The sequence below is a fragment of the Bicyclus anynana genome, chromosome 5 (assembly GCF_947172395.1).
Source record: "Bicyclus anynana chromosome 5, ilBicAnyn1.1, whole genome shotgun sequence".
Classification (NCBI taxonomy): Eukaryota; Metazoa; Arthropoda; class Insecta; order Lepidoptera; family Nymphalidae; genus Bicyclus; species Bicyclus anynana.
In genome coordinates, this window is record NC_069087.1 from 16,882,407 (window position 1) to 16,907,203 (window position 24,797).

The 24,797-nt window shown below is 35.7% G+C and overlaps 2 protein-coding genes across 3 annotated transcripts in view; one reads left to right on the top strand and one right to left on the bottom strand.

Moving 5' to 3' along the window:
• The window catches only part of LOC112044041 (SH3 domain-binding protein 5 homolog), a 42,345-nt gene extending 33,628 nt beyond the window's left edge, over positions 1-8,717 (top strand). The window contains exons 4-6 of the mRNA XM_024079768.2: positions 3,973-4,091; positions 4,416-4,499; positions 4,588-8,717. Of these exons, the coding sequence (XP_023935536.1) occupies positions 3,973-4,091; positions 4,416-4,499; positions 4,588-5,496 (1,112 nt within the window). The 3' untranslated portion in view covers positions 5,497-8,717. The remainder of the gene's footprint in view (positions 1-3,972; positions 4,092-4,415; positions 4,500-4,587) is intronic.
• Positions 8,718-8,789: 72 nt separating this feature from the next.
• Positions 8,790-24,797, bottom strand: part of LOC112044046 (peroxisomal acyl-coenzyme A oxidase 3) — a 29,291-nt gene continuing 13,283 nt past the window's right edge. For both annotated transcript variants that reach the window (XM_024079778.2, XM_024079787.2), the window contains exons 6-13: positions 22,875-23,049; positions 19,562-19,704; positions 18,713-18,846; positions 17,946-18,068; positions 16,539-16,658; positions 15,690-15,924; positions 14,432-14,871; positions 8,790-13,728 (exon numbers count right to left, since the gene is read on the bottom strand). In XM_024079778.2, the coding sequence (XP_023935546.2) occupies positions 13,633-13,728; positions 14,432-14,871; positions 15,690-15,924; positions 16,539-16,658; positions 17,946-18,068; positions 18,713-18,846; positions 19,562-19,704; positions 22,875-23,049 (1,466 nt within the window). In that variant the 3' untranslated portion in view covers positions 8,790-13,632. The remainder of the gene's footprint in view (positions 13,729-14,431; positions 14,872-15,689; positions 15,925-16,538; positions 16,659-17,945; positions 18,069-18,712; positions 18,847-19,561; positions 19,705-22,874; positions 23,050-24,797) is intronic.

Consider the following 24,797-nt stretch of genomic DNA (forward strand, 5'->3'; position numbering starts at 1 on the left):
AAAACTTTCGCCCGTATACCGACTTTACAGGCAACCAATTTTTTTTTTTTTATTTATTTAACGAATGTCATTCCCATACATATTTTTAATAAATTTTCGAAGAGTTAGCGTTTGAACCTAGATATAAAATTGACTTCGGCTTCCTTGTATTTTGTCTTTCTGCAAATTCCAATATTTATCACCAATATTAATCAACCTATTTCAAAGACCTTCTGTGTAGAGTTAGGCCTCCCTCCATACTGTAAGATGTAGAGTAATCGAATGTTACGAACTAGGGGTCGAGGATTTGGAATTAAACACCTGGTCACTCGTATGAGACTTTATTCCATTCCTTAATCCAAGTACCAATACACATTTACAAATATACGCAATTCGTTGTCCAAAATCGTAGCCGAGATCACTTTTGTCCACACTGGTAACATTTGATGGTATTTCGCTTCGCTCCGAATGTCAACTGGCCCGAGCAGCACGTCAGTCGCGTATTTATACCCGTTACAATTATTCTAGACTATTCTGGGATTCCACGAAATTCAACAAAAAAGCAATAAAAAAGACAACACGATATAAACAACTCAAATGGTAAACCACCCGACATGGGCGAGCGATTATGAATCGTATGTCTCTAGTAATAGGGTTCTCCGTAACAAGAGCTTAGAACCACCACACTTCACTCAAGGCGGGTTATCCTACTATATTGCTTACTGAAACTGAAAAGATGTTGATGATATTTACCTGAGCCTGCCATAAAATCCAAGTAGGTAATCTATCTATACTTACTTATATTAAATCTGTAGAGAGGTAGAATCTGTACATGAAATATATTTCCAAAATAACTATCAAGAGGTAATTAGTGATCGATACTGATGTCAAAAATGCAGTCAGTAAAATTTTCATCTGTCTGTCTGTCTGTATGTATGTTCGTTATAGAAACAAAAACTACCCGACGGATTTTAACGAAACTTTGTACAATTATTCTTCATACTCCTGGACAGATCATTAGGAGCAGAGCAGTGAAGGGAAATGTTGGGAAAACGGGAGAAGTTACTCCATTTTTACAACGATATATTGGGCTGGATTAAAGAGGTCTAAAGGCAGACGAAGTCGCGGGCGTCCGCTAGTTGTATAATATTTAAGTTTGTCTACCGACTACCCTTCACAGTGTACCTATATTAGTTTCAAGACGAACACATAAGTAGCACACATCCAGCAATGAATGGTTCAATTTAGTTAATTTGCATAAGTGAGCCAATAACATAACGTAACGATTGCGTAATGCTGCAGATACGTTCAGCCCACTTGCTAATCATACAGCATACTACACTGATACGTACTCGGTATTCGGTATTTATTTATTTGTTTTTGGTATGTAGACTTCCAGCCGATGCCACGCGGTTTCACCCGCGTAATTCCGGTTTCCATGAGAATACGAGGATAAAATATAACCTATATGATTCACATTAAGAGTGTGCAATATGTAATTTGGTGGTTACAAATGGTTCCGGATCTCAGATTCTGGAAAAGTTAGGAGTCTGATATTTGGGTAAATGATATTTCAAAGTGTTAGCTTCGTTATGACTATGTTATGACAAAATACACAATTTGTAATACTTTTCTCGATAGTTTATTTTTTTGAAAAATACATGTTTTGCTCACAATTTGCTTTCAATCTCAGGAAAAGCAAACTTATTTTCTTAATTTTTTGTTTTGTATAGAAAATTAGGTATATATCTTGAACATGGCCATTTTGTTTTTCGTTATGTTGTTTAATTTACTTGCAATTAGGTAAAAATGGTTTTGGCGCTAAAAACTTTCGTCGCGCGTCAATCGCTCCGTGCTTTTCACTCACGTGAAAGTCATAATTCGGCGTCTCGTTTGTGCTTCGAATTTTATCCATATCGTACCGACGTGCTGCGCGCTCTTAACGAGGCTGTCTAGTGGTACCTACGATAATTTTTAAAATCGGTTTAATAGATCCAAAGTTTCCGAGTTTATACCTACTGGTTACGAAAAAAAAACACGTGCGTTACGGAACGCTCGACAGAAGTGAAGCTGCCGTATGCGTGAGAGAAAGGCCAGCCAGACAGTGTGGCACCGTAACGCGTTACGTTACGAAGCTTTTACCATAAGAAGTTATCACTTCAATAAACTTACATCACAAATGCGAAAGGTCATTCATCACGAAATCTCGAAAACCGTTGAACAAAGATGAAATTTGGCAGGGAGGTAGTTTATAGATAGTAGACGTCCGCTAAGAACAGATTTTGTGACAGGGCCCGATTCATCATCATCATCATCATCATGTCAGCCGATGGACGTCCACTGCAGGACATAGGCCTTTTGTAGGGACTTCCAAACATCACGATACTGAGCCGCCTGCATCCAGCGAATCCCTGCGACTCGCTTGATGTCGTCAGTCCACCTGGTGGGGGGTCGGCCAACACTGCGCTTACTAGTGCGGGGTCGCCATTCCAGCACTTTGGGACCCCAACGTCCATCGGCTCTTCGAACTATTGCCACTTCAGCTTCGCAACTCGTTGAGCTATGTCGGTGACTTTGGTTCTTCTGCGGATCTCCTCATTTCTGATTCGATCACGCAGAGATACTAATTAAGGAGGAGGCCGGATTAAGGAGGTCTTAAGGCGGACGAACTCGCGGGCGTCCGCTAGTACACTTAATAAACATGAATACCTAAGACTATGCTATTGGTGGTGCACCGTAGGACGCATTCCCACTCGTTGCATGTAGCCTTGAGATAACTTGCTTTGTTAGAAGCGATTTTAATTATTGCTACAAAAACGTATGGATTGGATCTTTCTTCGGGAGTCTTTGTTTCCGGATTCTTACAACTTTGCCACCTTAAAGACAAAAATGAATACCTAAGCACCGTGTGTCTTACCTGCATGTTGTCAATTATTTTAAATAAGAAATAGGCTCGTGTGGCGCAGTGGGTAGTGACTCTGCGTCTGCTCTCTACATCCACGGACGTGGGCTTGATTCCCAAAACTTTAAAACATGTGTGTGATGAGCATGGGTATTCTCCAGTGCTATGCGCCAGTGCTCCATAATAGAGCCGTGGTCACCCAGTGGATATGACCTCTGCCTCCGATTCCGGAGGGTGTGGGTTTGATCCGGTCCGGCGCATGCACCTCCAACTTTTCAGTTGTGGGCATTTTAGGAATCTAAATTCACGACGGCCTCCGTGGCGCAGTGGTATGCGCGGTGAATTTACGAGACGGAGGTCCTGGGTTCGATCCCCGGCTGGGCCGATTGAAGTTTTCTTAATTGGTCCAGGTCTGGCTGGTGGGATTATTGGCCTAACCCCTCTCAGTCTAAGAGCAGACACGAGCTCAGCAGTGAGCCGGATATAGGTTGATAATGATGATTATTTTCCGAGAAAGCTTAAGATTCTTATCAACAAAAGCTGAATATAATTAGTCCCTAAAACGTTTTATTACACCAAGGTCATAGATAACAAGAACATACATATGTATGTGCTAATCTTATCACACGCGTTCTGTTGCTGCATGAAATTAAATGTTTTATTTAGCATATTTTATCGTTTTATAATTGTAACCAGCGCATCTACCTATTGACTGCGCATACAAAATATTTACAAACATCAAATAAATGGTAATCTTGAATATTGAAGGTTAAATACAATTTTAGTTTCACTTTTTGTTGCTAAACAGCACGGCTTAAAAGTCATATACCTACCATACGAGCAGACAGCCGCTACTTCGTCCTCCCTTTGACTCTACTCTGGACTATTTGTCGTACCTAGGTACTTCTATGGTATTTACATAAATACCTATATGTATACTAATGCTCCGCATATCGAAAAGAAGTGTTATTAATCTTTCAGACAAAACTGGATAACATTTCCTAACAAATGCCTTCCTCCTTTCCTCCTCCTGAGGAGGAAATAATGCTAATGTGTCGAAGGTCACCTAAACCAGTTCTCTGCTCTTTCAGAACTCCATGGTGCAGCGAAGGAAACGGTGACTCTCGCGGAGCAGCGCTTCGTCAGCAAGCAGGACGAGTGGCAGTTTGACAGCAATTGGCAGGAGGTGCTCAACCATGCCATCATCAAGGTAACACAAACTACTACATCTTATTCCAGAAACTCTAAAAACAAACAATACTATAAATACATAGACTTCGGGAGATTGCATAGTGAAAATATTTCTCCCGAAAGAAACCTGAAGAAAATAGCACATATCTATTAATTACTTCAAAATTAAATATCTATTAAATGCTTCTAAATTAAAGCTCTAGCTAAGATAAGCACGCATTTTGAAAACCATATATATTTTTTAAATCTATATAAAAGATCGACTCCACAATATTTTTATGACTGCTCTTTGAAGACCTGAAGAACCTGAAGGTCCTGAAGATATGTCTTATTTCATTTCTAGGTTATGGACGCAGAGAAAAGGAAAGCAGAAAGTGGTCGCGAGCATCAAAGGAAAGCTGCCGCGTATATCGCCGCTGAAAGAAAGGTATGAATACATGAATTCTGATAATTTTACTCATTAATAAATTGTTTTAAAATGTTTGAGTAAATTCAATAAAAAATCTCGATTTCAGGTAGCGCAACTTGAGGAGAACTTAAAACGTAATATCATCAAATCGAGAGTGTACTTCGAAGAGAAGAAACTGTGCGATGAACAGTTACAAGCACAAAATGAGAAAATAGATAAGTTACAACGTCTCATAGCAGACGCCAAGTACAGATATGCTCAATCATTAAAAGCTTTGGAGGAAATATCTGAAGAAATACATAGACGTAGAGGGGAATACCCACCAGGGAAGGACTCTATACCAGTGGGACCTAGAGAGCCAGGCGTTGGGGCAGAAAGGGATCCTATACACGACGAAACACAAATAGGCACTGAAAAAGACGACGAATCGAGCTTACAAGAACTCAGAATGCGTGTGAGAGAACTAGCTCTGAAACCTATAGACAGAACCGACGTGGAGACTGACGAAGCATGGGCTTTAGAACTAAATGAAACTATCAATAAACTAGATCAACTGTTGATGATTAAAGAAACGAATCAACAAAAAAGGTCTAAATTCACAGAAACCACTGCCAGAAACTCGAGCGCTCCATCAACTAGTACCAACACTGGCAACAAATATGACCCACCGAGTGACAATTTTAACACTGACACAAATCTATCACGCACTAAATCCATAAGTCGAGAAGTGATATATGAGAACAGTAATCCTATAAGTAAAATAGAGAAATCTAAAAGTATGATGTCGCTAGATGTGTTAGCTCTGGCTAGAGATGCGACGATCATGGATCGAGAGTCTTATTTAAAAGCAGTTATTGAAGATAAATCCCCAACGGGAACGTACACGGAAAGTAATTCTGACAGAAACGAAAGTCCAGATGATATTTTGATGGTCGAATGCGATTCCAGTGACTCGACGCAAAATCCAGTTATAAGAATGACCAGTTCTACTATCACTGACAGTGATAACAGCTAAACGTCTTTTGGAAAGTCGAATTATTCTTGTTTGACTGGAGTCAACTGGAATTCCACATGCGCGCTCTCCTTGTGAAAGTTTGTTTTAATAGTGTTGCTAAATTTTATGCAGTTTTATGTTCTGGTAACATTGTTGACTTGAAAATTGTTATTATTGAATTTTTAAAAGCTTTTAAAGATGAAGAAACCTTCAACAGTGACGCAAATATGTAAAATTGCAAAATCAAAGAAAACAAAACAAAAATCATCATTATTTTTGATTTTAAGATACGCTGAATACAGTAATGGAGAGTGGCATGTATTCATTTGTCTTACGACTCGTATCCTCTTTGAGTACGTAAAGGCGAAATAAAATTTTACAAAAAAAAAATTAAATGTCTATGGTACTTATGAAACTTAGATTTTATTAAGCGCACATAACCGTTTGTATAGCGTTTTTGTGCACTGTGCTCTTAACTTATCGAATTTAAATTGAAAAATTTATCGTACCTTTTAAAAATTCATGTCGTTCGTTCCTATTCGCAATTAGATCGTTAAACCTAAAAAATAACTCTCCTCTATTTTGTTTACGCCCACTTCTAAAGTAGTTATTAGTTGAACCATGTTTAAATTTAAATCGTCCACAATAATGATTATGGAATAATTAAAAATCACTGTTAGTAAAGAGGTGTCCAGTTAAAACTAATGTTTTATATACTTAATAGATATTCCAACAATTTTTTTTAATTGCAAATGCAATTTCAAATTGCTAACTTAACGAGCTCACAAATGCTGTTTGAAAATGCCTTGTTTTATAACCCAAGTAGTATTTACCCCATTTTTAAGTTTTGAATGTCTTAAATTCAGGTTTGGTGTTCTACCAAATTTTCATTCCTCATTAATTTCAAAATAAAAAAATGAACATTACAATATAAATAAACGATGATAATAAATATTGAAAAGGGTTTATATTCATAATTCATATCGAGGGTATATTACAAAATATGGTTGTGTGTTTTTGTTATATTTGTAAAGTACTTGTTTTTAAGCAACTTAACATCGAATAATTAAAATTTATTAGAATATCTTTCAACTTTTGCTGGGAAAATTCAAGATGTTCTGTACTTTTTAAAAGACGAGCCATTGCAAAAATCACTGTCATGGGAGTTTTGGTTTCGCTGATAATGTTATTTAACTTGATGGTAAATAACATTATTAACGCCATTTCTATGATTTGATCTAAAAACTAAAAATCACTGCCACTTGGTGTAGTGGCTTAAATTTTGAATTGTACACGAAATACATAAATGTAATTAGGCTACTGAAAAGTCTTGAATGTTAAGCCTTAATAACGTCTGACGGCTAATTATTAAACTAAGTTAATTTGATAAATTAATAGTTTTAATTTATAGATACATATAAACGCTAAATTACAGTTTTAAGCCATATCAGACCACCGACATCGCTCACAAATAATATGTATTTTTATATTCACGTATGTATGTATTCTGATTTTTAGAATAATATAATATTTAAACGATTATAAATAAAAATATGTATACACCATGTATAATATATAATTGATTTTACGTGGCACTTCAACACATTCGTACAATGTGCTTGCGTAGCGTATGTTGAACTTACAAATGACTAAAGGCGATGCCTCATTAGTGCGACGTCGCAACGGATCAACGCCACACCTGCAGCGCATGAGGACGACGCACACACCCAGACAGTTTCAACAAATGAGCGCAGTCCTTCGCCCGTTGAAACGTCGCCTGCGACGCATCACGCAATGCATTAATGTGGCATGTCATTAAAAATATTTGGAAATCAACGCGTCGTCGACGCAACGCACATTTCTGGTCAGACTGACCTGCATATATGCAATGTAGACTGAAAAATCTTTATAGATAATCGAGTGTTGATTGTGTTGCTGAGATAATGTTGAAACATGAAATAAAAGGATCACTTGAAACTTATCTATGGTTTTTAAAGATATAAAAATTCTTTTATAATGTGTACAACAATAATGTTTACACGAAAATAATGTGTTAGATATATATATAGAAGTAGGACCTTGACACCATGACTTTTCTATGTAATATATATAAATAAATGGCTATCAATAAATATGAAAATGTGTGTAACAATATCCACTATCTAGACTACACAATGGTTGTCAAATTAAACTGATAAGACGAGATGATGTTATTAAGAGATACTTATATATCTCATAATAACACCATTTTATAAGCCAAGTTTTTACAGATGAGTTTAAACCAAACCGTTATCTGTCAATATTTTAAATGGGCAAATATTTACAAGAGTATCTAACTTTAAAATCTAGTATACATTGTCATATAGAATCTGTGCACTGGTTTTTATCATGGTCCAGATCTCTTTCTATTTTGCCTTTTAAGTTGACAGGTAAACTGAAGGTTACTCTTGCTTGTATTGTTGGTTTAAAGGAAGGTCAACAATGCTTCTAAATTGCTATGTTGTGGCAAAAGTTTTCTCATTTTATAAAAGCTGAAAATTTGGCAGCCTATGCATTTAGTTAGTCACAAATATGGTAGGCTATAGTTTGGACATAGTTTCAAGAGTCTAGACCCACCAGCCAAAACAAAAAGCGTATTTTTTGTTTTATTATGTACCATTTCGAAATTAATTTCGTCCTTGACATGTCCCAAGTTTGGGTCGTTTGGGTTCCAGGCAACCCTTCGGAAAAACAATTTAAGATCGATGCATTAAGTTGAGTCTGGCGATTGAGGGCGTAAAAATACGTTTTTTTACTTTGAAACCTGTATCGTTGAAACATCCTATCTCTCAAAGACAACGCGTTTCAATTTCTATAGTTGTTTATCACAATTATTTGTCTTAGGACCACGGGCGAACAAACTTTCAGCTTTTATAAAATGAGAACGATCTGGTTATCACAGGCCCTCATTCTTATTGTACAAATATGTGTTCAGCGATAAACCATATACAATATACATATAAGAATACCTACGACTACATTCTTCATATAACTACAAATAAACTCGTGCATATCATACAATGGTGACTGGTCGATCGAACGCTACCGCATACAAACTTTGGTCGCGTTGATGTTCCTTTTACAATTTCCTCCAGTATTTCCTAATATCGAATGCACTGTATTTCGTCTTTCTGGTAAAGCACAAAATGTTTTCACCTACTTTTCTTCTAACATTTTCTGTCAATAAATGTTATAAAATTTAATTGTCTTTGCCTTTTCATTTTACTCAATAATTTTATCACGAACGAAACCTATATACGAAATAAAACTCAAAATATTATTAGACATTTATTTATTTACAGAAGAAAACACTTCCAACAATACATTAGGTACATCTATTATTACAACAACATATTTTACAGAGTTAAAATATATTAACACTCGTATTAAATGACTATGAATTCTCACAGTGAAACCGCAAGTTTAAGTAGCTTTTGCAAATATACCTGCTATGCAAAACTATCGCACCGTTAGGGCGATGGCTCGTTAGTGCGTAGCGTTGCGTCGTTGCAACGAATAGCGTTGTATGCCACAACTACCTATTGCATTGCAATGACCCACTAAACCACAGCGCATGTAGTCACACAACTGTATTTCGTCTTTCTGGTAAAGACAAAAATAAATTACAAAACAAATTATCACTTCGTCTTCCGTCGAAACGTTTACGAATACCCAACGCTTTAATGTGGCATGTCGTTTAAAATATATGAAACACGACGCTGCGAGGCAATGCACTAATGGGACATCGCTCTTAGCGGTATTGCAGGATAATCGGAAATTGAATGACATTATCATATTGCAATCATTTAATTGCTAAGTGATGCAGCTACGGATTACACTATGCTATGAGACATCATAGTAATCTTAATACTGGTGTCACTATTCAAGGAAGGCACTGAGTGAGCGTTTCAAAGAAAATCATAATACAAATCCAAAATAATAAATATAATTGATAGTTTATATCCTAAATATTGAAAATATTTAAATAAAAGAACTTAAAACAGATAGTAAGAAATTATTCTATATTTATTCCTACGAACAAGAACAGTGAACTATGATGCTGGGGAGTTGGCGCCACTAGCACATATATTTAATTGAAGTAAATATTTATATCAAAGGTCTTAATACAGGAAAATACATACAATACTATGTGTCCCCAACTACAAAAAGCATTCCATTTTTATAAACAAATGAAACCAATAAATGAGTTGAGTCGCTATAAAATGTCATGATGACGTAGGTCATCAATGAAAAACGAAAACTTGCGTTTGTGTCTCGGAGAGCATGAGTTGACACTTCTCAACTCATGCTTCTCCATGATGTGGTGGTTTCCAAGTAAAATGTAATTTATTGACATTTTATAGCGATATCATCAGTAATGGTAGAATACAAACAAATAGTCAACTGACATTTCAAAGTGTATTATATACTGAGCCTACTTCAAATAAATGAATTTTTCAATTTGAAAAAAATCATGCTAGTAATCACCAGACAATTATCCTTGTAGCAACCTTCGCTACCATAAATACCATAGGCTTCGCTAGAAAAAGGTTGAATTAAAGTTTGATCGCTAACGGTCAAATAATTTGTTAAGAAAAATATGGAACAAAAGAAAAGGTATTTGGGGTTTCGTTACCCTAAAAGTATTATGTAAAAAATTAGGTATTCTTATATTCATAGTATACTCGTAAAGTCGATTTTTGACGAAAATTTTATTATAAAAATAATTGATCTAAATATGATTTGCACCATCCCCCTAGCATTATAATTCGTTACAAATCCTAAGCTAACTATACTAATATTTTAAAATTTATATTTGGCTGTTTTATTTAATTTTAATAAAGTAAAAATCTAATTTATTACTATTTATCTATTACCATAATACGAAACATTTACCCATTAAAAACAATTATTATTAAAAAGTTCTATAAAATTAATACTTACCATATAATTGTCTATGTGTGTTAAGAAGTAAAAGCAATAATAAAAATAATTAATAAAAAATACTTTTAAATGAACGTCAACGGAAATAAATATCATCTCAAAATAATAATCATTATTTTGTTAATAAATCTTTACCTATAGGAATACTATTTTACCCTGTTTGTTAAAAATGGATTTTCATTGTGCGTACAACTAAAATTGTACGTGTTTTTGAGGTGCTCATTTATAGGAAAAGTAAATACAAAAATAGTTGAAGCAAGCATATGTCACAGAAGCTATGCTTCTAACATATTATATTAAATAAATAATTAAAGTGTCTATACCACACAGAGGTAATCCATTGATTCATATACTCAGAGGCACAAATTATCCACCCACTTTAATATACAAATTTTATATAGTTGTGCCTCTGAGTACATATTCATACCGAAGCGATGCTTCTATTACGTTATAATAATAATTTAAATTAAGAAATTTAACAGATCTTCTAACAAAGTGCCCATATCCAACAGAAACAATGCTTCTAACGTACTAGATTAAGGGCCAGTTTCACCGTCTGATTAGGGTCGGATAGTCTTACCATAAGTTTTGTCACTTTCTTTCTTTATGTCAAACTAGCTTCGCCCCGCGGTGTTACCAGCGAAAAATAAGTGTGTACGTACGTATTTTTTTTTTTCGGGACAAAGAGTAGCCTACGAGTATGTGTTAATCCAGATTATAATCTATCTCCATTCGAAATTTCAGCTAATTCGGTCCAATAGTCGCGGCGTTGAAGAGTACAAACATCTAAACATCCATACAAACTTTCGCGTTTATAATATCAGTAGGATGACACTGACAAAACTTCAAGTTATCAAACACTCATCATATGAAAACGGCTCTAAAAACAATTTCGATGTTCCGCCATTTTTAAATATGGAATAAAGGCCGAACTGTCATATGCGTTAAAATGCTTCGGTTCTTCACAAAAATGCAGTTAAAAGGAAAGTTGAACTTCTTGTGTAAAGATACAAAATAATAATATCTCCATTCTCCGTACGATTCTATTTAACGCAAAGTCACGTGACTATTGTGAGGTAGATTGCATTGTATTAATCATTTTGGATTATGAAGTTTATATAATAACATATGAATATACTTTTGAAAATCAAATAAATATATTATAGCGATCTCTAGCACAGCCTCGCCTAAGAGAAATAAAGAGATTTATAAAACTTATAGAAATATGACAATATACGATTAATTGAAATGATATTACAATTTTATAAGTATTACAAATCATAGATATTTTACTAATTTTTTTTAAATAAATATTCATAATTTAAATTAATTAAAAAATGCGTCTAATATAAATGCGTCATAATTTCTTAAAATAATAAAATGAGTCATAATTTTAACTAATTATTTCGAATTAACACGTATATTTATACAAAACAAAAGCTATAATACCATTGACATGGAATTTCGAATTTTGTGACTCATATTTGAGATAATATACCTAATATATAAACCATATTTTAGAAAAAGCATGATGATTTAGTCTCTAAAATGTAACTAATTAATAACCATAACTTTTGCAATTAAAAAGAAAAAAATAAATATGTATGTATATATTCTATACAGGATGTTAGGGAGTAATCCCCATAACTTCAAGGTGTCCACGTGTCCACGTATAGGAGGATAGTAACTAAAAAAAATTTTGTATGTTTTCATACAAAGTAATTCAAATAATTCCTACTACCCATGTAACAAACGCCTTTAGGTAAAATTAAAACGATTTTTTTTATTCAATTACAAGTTAAGATGATGACGACACTACTAGACTACATTTTTGACGACAGCGAACTCTATGGTGCATTGATTTTCTTTCCAGGAGAGGCCTGATATAAGCCCTTGCACTTTCTGATAGTGGTATGGATGCAGCCTAAATCTGACTTTATCGATATCGACGAGATAGTTGTAACTGGCACTCCGCACTTCACTAATTAGCTACTTCGTGATATTTATTAATGCACAAATTTCCCTACGTCATTATTATAAGGGGACACATTTTAAGATCTATTTACAAAAGAAATATTATGTACTCCCCAAAATATTCCTTTTAGAACACATGTTTCTTGGACATATTTAATTAATTATCAATTATATATAACCCTAAAGTTAGGGGGATACTCCCGAGCATCCTGTATATTTTCTTTTCTCCTTAATTGTATACCAACACATGTATAATAATATAATATGTAGTGTCACTCGGTCCATTTCATGTCAAAATCAACGACCTTAGGCAAATGTAACCTATTGAAAACTTACAAATATGTAGTTATATAATGTAGTTCATTTAACTTGGTTTACTCACATTGGTAGAAACAAGATTTATAAATAAACAAAATATGCCTTGAATATTGGCAAAGAGCAAGAAATCATTACTTTTCAACTGTAGTCGGGCAAGTCAACCAAAATACCCACGATTTTTAATTTAATTGATTAAATAATAATATAAGATAAACTTTTAAGTCACACATTCACGTAACCTTAGTTTAATTAACTATTAGTGATAATTCGGTTATATAAAATACCTACCAAACAAATAAATTTTTGCGTCAGGCTTTTTAAAGTTTACCAAAACATAACTATGGTTTTTAATATTTCTTAAATAAAACAAAGACAAAATAATAACTTTAAGTTATTTTTAAAACCGAATTAACACTTATTTAACAATTACTCGTATTTCTTGTTAAAATTTGTTTGTATCTACGATATCAAATATTTGTGGCCTATTTTTTTTAATATACTTTCATATTTATTTAATATATTTGGTGGCAACGATTTCATACTATTAGATATGTTACATGCCTACAAAATCACCGCAAAAAGTACCTACTCCACTGAGCGCACACATGCACGACTTTGTGTTTGGTTACATTATATATTCATGTTCATGTATACATATAATATATATGTATATTTTACATTTTTTTAACACATACAACATTGTAGACAAAATTGTACTCGACATTGTAGACAAAATTTAGGTATTATTTGTTTGAATTACTTTGGTTGTTTACTGTGCGACTAATTGAAATTAAGACAATTAGCCACTTTTGTTCGCCTCAGTTTCGGACACGACATGTGACATATCTATTATTATAAAATCTTTGTTTGGTGGTGTTTAGCTTACAACTTGGAAGCTGGTACCACGTCTCGCCACCAGGGCGTCCTCTCGAACACGCCGGGGTGACTGAAGAACGCTTTCTGGAGATTCTGATATAACTGTAAAAAAAATAATAATTTTTTAAAAATTATGTAAAAATATATGGACACAGGCGCTCATAGTGGAAAGCTAACTAAAGTGTTTTTCAGATAGAATGGATACGGTGAAAATCGCCTGCATGACGTTCATAATACGTATCGTATATCGTGAATCGCGTCAAACATTCAAGAGTTAAACGAACTGACACCCGCACCATCCTACATGAAACGAACTACTACGACTAATTATACACTCATTATGTAAACTTCTAATGTTAGAAACAAATTATAGGAATGAGAATGAGAAAAGACATAATCAGCCAATGGTGACAAAAATTTTCGCTCTATTTCGTCCTATCGCAACGAAAGAGAGAGCGATAGTTCCAGTTTGACATCATGTTTTGTCGACGCCATTGATCGACAATATTTAATTTTGTCGACACCGTTGACAGACAATATTTAATTTTGTTGACGTCATCGATCGACAATATTTAATTTTGTGGACGTCATTGATCGACAATATTTATTTTTGTCGACACCATTGATAGACAATATTTAATTTTGTCGACACCATTGATAGACAATATTTAATTTTGTCGACACCATTGATAGACAATTTTTAAGCGACACCATTGATCGACAATATAATTTTGGCGACGCCATTGGTCGGCAATATTAATTTTGTCTTGTCTTTGAAACGAATGCTAATCTAAAAAATCCTTACCTTTCCATCACTCTTCGCCAGAACAGAGTTCAAAACGAAGTCAGTCGGCGCAAGCGCGTCCGCAACACTGACAATCTCATTCTTCACCTCCCCGCAAAGCTCCAGCACAGAGTCGCGCACTAATCGCGCGCATTCCTCCCCCTTAGCAAACCCCCCTTGGTACAACTCCACCAAGTTCTCATCCAACGACCATAGACCGTACAAACAGAAGAGCTTCAGCATCATTGGCTGCAGTTCCCGCTCTTTCTTGTCTATGTTATCCAAACAGAACACCAAGGTTATGTACTCTGCGTACACTTTTGTTAGTGTCTTCCATCGGTACACTTGGGATTTGGTCCGCGCTTGCACTTTCGTGAGACCTTGGGAGAGGTTCGCTTCGTTTTTCTCGTGGGTATACTTCAACATCCAACAGAGGAGCCATTTGTATGTTGATATTATAACTGGAAAAATAAATATAAATCTAGGTATTTATGGTTTGAAGTAGAGACGATATTTTGCTACTGTGGAAGCAGTTTTTATCAAATTCAGCATATTAATAAAAATTTCAACATTTCAAAATAACCGTATTTCCAAATGCTTATAGATAATAAATCACAAACGAACTTTTTTTTTTAATTTTGTGTCTGTTTGTCTGACCTAATATTTATAACGGCTGAACCGATTTTAATAGAAGATAGAGAAGGTTATTATAAGCAACATATTTGTTTTACGAAATTCTGTATATATAATATAATACTAAACAATTGATACTGAAGCAAAAATATTTCTTTTTGTCTGTCTATCCGCGATTTGTGTGATCAGCTGATACTACTGAATCAATCAAAATAAAACTAGGCACGATTAGAGACCATAATATGAAGAAGGTTGTAGGACTGACAATTTGCAAGTTATATTTGTAAAAATGTGTATTAACAGAAAAATATTAAAAATAATGTAATTTAAGAATTTCAAAAATTCTACATGGGAAATGGTTAAAAAGGGGTTGAAGTTTTTTTAATAAAAATCGTTCATGTTTATAGTTATATTTTTGTAACATTAGTGTACTTTTTATTAATCATTATATAAAAAAAACGGAAATATAAATAGAAGGGGTGAAAAAGGGGTTAAAAGTCAAGCCCAGTTTGGGCGTAGCCTTATTTGTCGAGTGAGTGGTAGGGTACCAATACAAGGGTACCAATACAGGTAGACCAATATTAATCATTTTTGATTAATTTTGATATTTGTGTTGGGTCAATCATTCGTATTAGAAAATACTTACACTGTGGATCCTTCAACTCCTTCGTGGTCTTACAAGTGAACGTCCTATCCTTGATCGTCCGCAAGTCCTTCAGGAAGGCGACGGTACCTAGCGGCGAGTCTACGGGCTTGCCCGCTATGGCCGCCTCGTACTGTCGCAGCAGCCAGTTGCCGGCTTGTTGCGACAGTACGTTATTGTCGCCTTCATACGTCACTGTGGGCTCGTGGTTGCTTCTTATGTCGCCTAGGTTTGCACACTGGAATGGAGAATTGTTCTATTGTAGTGTATATATGACAACGGCCTAAAATAATTTTGACGGCCTCCGTAGCGCAGTGTCATGCGCGGTGGATTTACAAAACGGAGGTCCTGGGTTCGATCCGCAGCTGGGCAGATTGAGATTTTCTTAATTGGTCCAGGTCTGGCTGGTGGGAGGCCTCGGCCGTGGCTAGTTACCACCCTACCGCCAAAGACGTACCGCCAAGCGATTAAGCGTTCCGGTATGATGTCGTGTAAAAACCGAAAGGAGTGTGGATTTTCATCTTCCTCCTAACAAGTTAGCCCGCTTCCATCTTAGACTGCATCATCACTTACCATCCGGTGAGATTGTAGTCAAGGGCTAACTTGTCATGAATAAAAAAATAAAAAAAAAACAAAGTTTTAGTCGTTATGATTGATTATATATACGATGAGTAATTGATTAATTGCCGTGCCGATTGATTAGGTGCCGTGATAGCCCAATGGATATGACCTCTGCCTCCGATTCCGGAGGGTTCCGCGGGGTTTGAAAGCATAGGTTCAGCACCAGTCCGGGGTGCACCTCCAACATTTCAGTGATGTGCATTATAAACAAACACACAAAACAAGCCGTACCTTGAGATAGCCGTGCCCCCCGCACGCCTCCCTGCACTGCTGCGCGGCGCGGAGAGTGGTCCACGTGAGCAGCGGCTTGCTGCTCGACACCATCGCGTGGATCTCCGACACCGCTTCACTCTGACGAACAAATTATATTTTCACTACTCTTGCTCAAAAACACTGTCATATTACCACTCCACAGCGGGGCTAAACAAGCATATTAACCTCTAGGGGCTAAAGTAATTTTGTTTTTTTAATACTAGCCAAGTACTAGCCTACTATAAACTATTTTATTTTCTCGCAATCGTAGTGAAAAGCAGAGTGTAACACGTGGGGCTAAAACCATTATAAACTCGGTTTCTATTTAGGCGGCCCTCGCCTTCGTCTCGGGCCCTAAAAATACCTCGTATATAATGGGTCTTTTTAGCCCCTTGTATAACAATCTACTATTATATATAGTAAATATACATATCAAGTAGCCAAGATAATCCACCGACAGCTTGCTTTTCATGGCGTGTCAAAAGTGCTTGTAAACTGAGCCTACTTGAAATAAATGAATTTTGAATTTTGAATTTTTGAATTTTGGCCTTATCGATTCTGCGATGCTTTACTATAGGTACGAGCGTCAGTTCTTGAAAATACCAGTGCATTACTCTACTATGCGAGCGAGCTATGCTTGCAGTTTCTCTGCGTGATCGAATCAGAAATTAGGAGATCCGCAGAAGAACCAAAGTCACTGACACAGTTAAGGGAGTCGCGAAGCTGAAGTGGCAATGGGCGGGCCACATAGTTCGAAGAGCCGATGGACATTGGGATCTCAAGATGCTGGAATGGCGACCCCGCACAGGAAAGCGCATTGTTAATCGATCCCCCACTAGGTGGACCGAGGATATAAAGCGGGTTGCAGGGAGCCATTGGATGTTGACGGCTCGAGACAGTTGTGCTTGGAGGTCCATGCAAGAGGCCAACGTCCAGCAGTGGACGTCCATCAACTGATAATGATGATGATGATGATTGCTCTACTAGGATCGAACGATCTTCACTGACAAGTTTATTGTTGTTTATAGACCTGATATAGTGCTAGTCGATCGGTTAGTGCATCGGGCAATAGTTGTTGATATTACTGTTCCACATGACGATAATCTGGTTTAAGCTAAAAAGGAAAAAGTATCAAAATACTTGGACCTAGCTCACGAGATAACCGCCATGTGGAATGTTGAGTCAACAGTTATTGTTTCGATAGTCATTTCAGTCAAAGGTCTTATACCGAAGTTTCAACCAACACCATAAGAATCTTTCCCTTAACTGCTAGATCAAGGGTCGGATACAGATACAGGTGCAGCTACCTAACAATCAAACATTTTTTCATCATAGTATGGATTTAATAGATAAAATTATCAGAAGTGGGATGAGGGACCAACTCACCAAATTGTCGACCCTGTGGCCAGCGTTGGACTTCTCCACGATGTTCAGATAAGTGTGCGCGAACAAGTCGATGTACAGCCGGAACACTATCGCCGCTGACACGTAGCCGAACAAGCGCCATTGCTGAAATTATACTGATTTAGTTAATGCTATGATTGGTACACGTATGACTGGTATACTATAACGTGACGGGTAGTAGCGACAGTACCATCATTTTGTGGTAGGGAAAACCTCAAGCAAGTTCCAGGACTTGTGACCTTGGGTGTAGGTTTAAGAAACCCTTTAGAATATATTGACACTCCCCTCCCCTGCCTAAATTGTTCCCCATGCCCACATAGGTCATGATCAAATAATTACAACATTACCAATTTTTTTTTTTTTACATCATCGTAGTACAACTTGAGGGACTCGTTTTTAATAGATAGAGCGACAAACAGACAAACCATTCATATTATTATACAAGCATCGAGATGTTATTAAATTATAAAAAAGATAAGAAATGTATAATTGTGTGACTATAATTACCAATTACATCGTCAAAGCAATGTAAATATAACCTGCGAGTAGCCACCTGCGGCTAACTTCGGAGACGTCATAAAGATTGCATCTGACTATACACTCCATAACTAACTAGCTAAATTAACGTAATTTCAGCTAAAAATAATGTTGTGGAGGGCCGTTGCGTGTCCCTCTGTAGAGGCACCCTCCGCTAACGACTAAAGTAATTTAGTCTTTCATGAATAAAGCTATATAACAAATCGACTAACATGTAACTCGTACTCGATAAGCGGCGTCTCGCGGTCCCGCTCGCCGAACTGCGTGCGCGTCGCCGCGTAGCGCACCGCGATCGTCACCGCGCTCGACAGCGAGTGGCAGCTCTCTTGCATTATGCCGATCCTACCTGAAAAATTACAAAACTCTTTTATACTCAAAATATAAATATAATACTAGCATAACTCCGCGGTTTCACCAGCGTAGTTCCCATTACCATGGGAAAATATAACCTATATCACTGCTTCATAAGTTAGCTTTTCAATGGTGAAAGATATTTACTTTTTTGTCTAGTACTTTCAAGTCTTTCCTCATTATAATATTAAGATAGATATTCATATATATTACAATGTTTTTAGGAATAACTTATAGATAAAAAATACTCCCAATCATCAACATCTTCCAATGAAATAGGCTGTTTTTTCTTACAACGCGAATGATTGTGATGAATAGTTCTTTTCACCTCAAGGTGAATCCAACCAGAGTATCAAATGGGCCGTATCGTTGAGGATATCGTATTTCTAAAGTATCCAAAAAACCCCGAAATTGATTTTTAGTGGGATATAATCAAACTTAATTATGCCTTCAAGCGATCTAGTATCTCTAAAAATATAATAACGAAAAAGGTATCTATGACGTTTGATGCAAATAATTATAATTTCGTCTACAAGTTTACATTGAGCTTGAATAATGCACAAGGAATCATAAATACAGCCATCATATAACTGCATTTAACATCTAAGCATTCAATGTGGCAGAAAGAAAATTTCCAAGCAGAGACCGAGACCCGTAACCACGGCTGTAGGGTCAAAAACACAACAAATTACCCGAAATTGTTTACTAACCTGCGGACAAATTCTCCAATGCAGCTCCAAGTATTCTAGAAGGTTCTGAGAATGAGCTTTCATATGTGCCATCCTCTGTGACGTCTGCCGTTCTATTGAGGAGATTCTCCCGCGGTATTCGGTATTGGTTAAACATTATGAACCTGAAATAATTGCAAATTGTAAAAGAAAGAAGTCTAATGTAACTAATGTTTTATCAGAACCAATACTTTTGTGTGGTTGAACGTGTTAATCTCAGGAATGCACTGGAATTTGTCTCTCGTGTTGGATAGTTTATTTAATCAAGGAAAGCTATATGTATAACATCACGATACTTCCAATAAGACAGGAGCATCGGTGAAAATGTGGTACAAACGGAAAAAAAATTTCTTTTGTCAGCTTCCGTTGGGTGATTAAATTATGACAGAATCCTCATTAAAAGTTCTAAACTAATGTCCGCGATAGTATGTTTCTGTTAAGGTTGGTGAGCCTTTATCCAAGGGTTTCCAAATATCAGTTTCCAATATATATACACGTTAAAGTTTTACTCATTTGACACTTTTTATATACGCGTAAAAAATCAAGATAGGAAGGTACCTACTTCATTTTTTAAATCACGGAAAACATTTTAAATATTTATAGAATCACCATAAAAATATATCAGTGTTACATTAATAGGTCGTTGTAAAAATAATTGCACAATTTATGCAATGCCCGTAAAACCAAATACCTAACAAAATTTATTACTACACTACATGCGTGACCTTGATTTGATTAACAAGTACTACATACTATATTATGCAGATATTGCATCATTTTCTTTTAAGTTGAAAGGATATGCGTGATGTCATGGTTTCGGTTTTTTTTTTTAATTTATTGTCAAAGCAAGCATATAACCCGCCGCCTAATGGTACAAAAATTTCCTTTTAAAAACATCACCTTGTGTTGGGCATTTATGTTAGGAACATGCCAGCACGAGTTACAGGTGACAATATGTGGCTGACAGGCATATTATATAACATAGCAGCAACTCTTGAAAGAACACAGCGCTGCTGTGCAACAAAATGAGACTGCTGGTAGTGACTCACAATCTGCAGGGTAGTAAATCTAATAAGCCTGGTGTAGGTTTAGCTTTTCAGATGTGTGCATTTAAAGAAATGAAATATCTCGTGTCTCAAACGGTGAAGGAAAAAACATCGTGAGGAAACCTTCATACCTGAGAATTTTCTTAATTATCTACGTGTTGTGAAGTCTACTAATCCACAATGGGCCAGTGCCCAGTGTGGTGGACTATTGGCCTAACCAATGGCTCAAAACAGTGAGCCGATAATGGGTTGCTAATGTAAGTTTAGTCCCACTGTGTCCAAAAAACAAACTGTATTTACTGTTCACATTGCAATCTTAGTGCAGACTCTACAGGGTTTATAACACAACGTTCGACGCGTTGTGACGTCATAGTACAGAAATCTATGACTATGAAGTATGTACCTACTCGTATGTATAATACATTATCGATTTGATTTTAACGACAAGTTCAATATATGCAATTTCGAATTTACGAGTGAAAAGCAACAATTTTGCAAAGGCTTGGTTACATACAGAGACGTTATATGTGGTGTGGACTTCCCCTAATCAAACAAAAAAAAGGTATAATAATTAAAAGTGATTTCACAGAGTGATTTTAAACGTGAATTCACCGAACTCTACAATTTTTCCGATATGCCGTAGAAACCACCTTTATAAATAGATGTGATATTCGATATTAGCAATTCTAGATAGTAGGATGATCTACATTCAACAAATTTTATTACTTCCTCATTGTTTTATCAGTTTATCGAAATATCGCGCGATATATTAATTTTTGGTTATACATGAATTGTTAGAAGGCCATCTTACTGAGTGAGTATAGAATCGAGAATAAGTATACGTAGCAGCTAATTCCTGACTTATTAAATAGAATAAGTGCTTCTAACTACCATTATCTAAAAAATCACCTATACCGAAACAATATTTTAAATTCCATTTTATACCCAAACAAATAAACAGAAAGCTCATCTAATTACAAAACATTTCCACAAACGTCGGAATTATAAAATGTACACAAATATAAATTATTGGTGGTCCAAATATACTAATTATCAGTTCCAAAGATTATCCTAAGAACCTCTCAAACTTAACCTCTTTGTAATATTAGTATAGATATAGATAACTCTACTTTATATCCACAGTAATGGACACAGATATCCTCTCTTTACTACAGCCCTACTCGATGTATACTGTTTACCAACAAACATATTAAAAATGAGGGTATAAATCGCTAGTCATTTCACAACTTATAATAATTATAATGAACTTGTTCCTAAATTAATGAAAAAAAAAAGATTTATAAGCTTAAATCAATTAGATATATTATTTAGAGTAACATTTAATAAAAAACACAATACATAATTTATTAACCGACTTCAAAAAGGAGGAGGTTCTCAATTCGGTCGGTTTTTTTTTTTTTTTTTTGTAATAAATAAGTTATGAAATGACATGCGTTTTCTACCTTCATTCCTAATTTGTTTGTAGTAAATCGAGTAGAGCAGTAGTATAGGAAGATAAGGATTTAAAGTTGTGTTTAACTTTGGATATACCGTAATGGTAAAATGATTACGCTATTGATCGTTTATGTTATCAGGACTCTCCGCTAATGCGATTATGATAAGATAACACGTTCGCATGCCACGCGATTTTCTATGACTCTTGATAAGGAATAACATTCCATGAATCATACTATGACATGTTTCAAGTGGGATTATTGAGGATTTCTGGAGAATACATCGATCAGAGCTGTGATAGCCCAGTGGATATGACTTCTGCATCCGATTCCGGAGGGTCTGGGTTCGAATCCGGTCCGGGGCATGCACCTCCAACTTTTCAGTTGTGTGCATTTTAAGAAATTAAATATCACGTGTCTCAAACGGTGAAGGAAAACTTCGTGAGGAAACCTGCATACCAGAGAATTTTCTTAATTCTCTGTGTGTGTGAAGTCTGCCAATGCGCATTGGGTCAGCGAGATGGACTATTGGAGGAGAATCGAGCTCAGCAGTGAGCCGAATATGGGTTGATATCGAACGACATCGATCAATGCCCTATTATAAGAATCTGATGACGTATTTCAGTACGGGGTACAGACATATTATTATAATTGAAAACTTTATCTAATTTTAGGAAGTGTAAGGGTTTTTTGTTTTAGTAACTATGCAAGTATATTTTTGCTTGTGCTTCTCAAAAAGGTTTTTTTAACAAAGATTTCGCACATCAGTCTGCCGTTTCCAGGATGATATCTTACCCATTATCAATGCCGTTGACGCCAATCTTCTCTCCCATGTCGCCCACAATGAGCCCAGGGTATGTCTCCAGGGTGTCGGGTTTCCGGATGGGCACGACGAAGCCATGCAAGCCGTGGTTGGTGCCGTCCGGTGTGATGAGCTGAGCGAACAGCAAGGTGTGGGTACACGTTCTACCTAAAACCAAACCCAAATTAGTTATGTTTTTCTTTCCTTTAGAGTAGAATATAGCTTCCAGACCGGAAGTAGACAAACAGACATGTTTGACTATTCATAAGTACATAATTCATAGATGCAAATGCGTTGTCTACTACTATGGGGACAAGGCCGTATTACAGGAGTTCTTTTTTTAGTTTACATAACTAATTATTTTTTATGTTAAATGCAAGGCAATGCATGCGTTGTAAGTCTAGGATGCTTCAACGACATATCTCGTGAAGAGATATCGCTCTCTTTCGTCCCAATGTAACGAAAGGGAGAGCGATATTGCCGCTAATCATTTATTCTCTTGTCTCAAGATGTCACAATATGTTGTGGTGAGTATCTTAAACCCTACTGGTTAAAATAGAGTAAATCGAGCTTACTTGAAATAAACAAATTTGAATCCAAATGAACGACGAGACGTCATGTAGATGTATGATTTATTAAACGTCGAGAGGGATTCTCTAAAATGATTTTATGTACATTCAATCAAGATTATAAACACATTCGCTACATAAACTTGCCCAAATTTTAATATTAACGTTTGGGCAAGTTTTTGTAATTTTATCATTTGAAGGAACTATCAAGATCGGTGCGTAGTAAAATGATAAGCTGACAATTATTCACATTTATTGTTATATCTAGTGTGGGAAGTGTGGGTCGGTTTAGTGTCCTCGAATTTGAATAAACCAACTACTTCCATATACGAGTACTGTATGTATACTGAAATATGGCGAATATTCGTAAAACAATACAGTATCCATATATACAGGGTGTCTGGAAATAAGATACTTTCCTTGCAGGGAGTTACAGTATAATATTATGCCATGTCCGAAACCTAGTAATTTCGGAAAAAATCGAGATTTAAGGGGATATTTTATTGTATTTTTTTAAACGAATTGTAAATCAGCCTCAAAGGTTTTTAGTGATGCAAATACCTTTTTGAATACCTAATAAATTTATTAAGTTAATTCAGCAATTTGTATGCAATATCTCATACATTATTTTATTTTTATATTTAATTACTTAGAACATGATTATCTTTGAAAGATAACCCTTAATTTTATACTTTATTTCGCAAAAGACGCGGTGTTTTCTTAATGATATTATTTTTTATGGTTATTAGTTTATCAGAACATAATAAACAAAATACCGCATCATTCACTTCAAGGGTGCGTTTTAACTTGAAAAGCGGGTTGTTTATTAAAAAAAACTCTTAAATCTTGATTATCTCCGAAATTACTAGGTTTCGAACATGGCGTCACATGACTTAATTGACCGCAAATAAGCCCTACTTTAACCTCCTGCAAGAAAGATATCGTATTTCCAGACACCCTGTATATGCCCTTTCATAACGTCCCACGGAAATGCGGCGAATATTTTAACGACTTAAAACAAAAGCATTGCATTCATGCCTCAACCTATGTCATTATGTAAAAATTAAGACAAGAACAAAAGAAAACTGAATAGACGTTATCCAGTAGTAGATATCTTATACGTTTAATGCCTTTGTCAAAAACTTCGTCGTTTCGAGCAGAATTATTAAAGGTTAACATTGAAATTACATAAGGCCTTTCTTATTCTAAGTGTTAAATGTCTTATTAATTGAATTAATGTCAAGGTATTACAAGTAACAATAAACCACCGAGTGTCAGAGAAAACCTTTGAGCGAAGTCCCGGACTTGTGACCGAAGGATGTAGGGTAAAGAACATCAGTTAACACT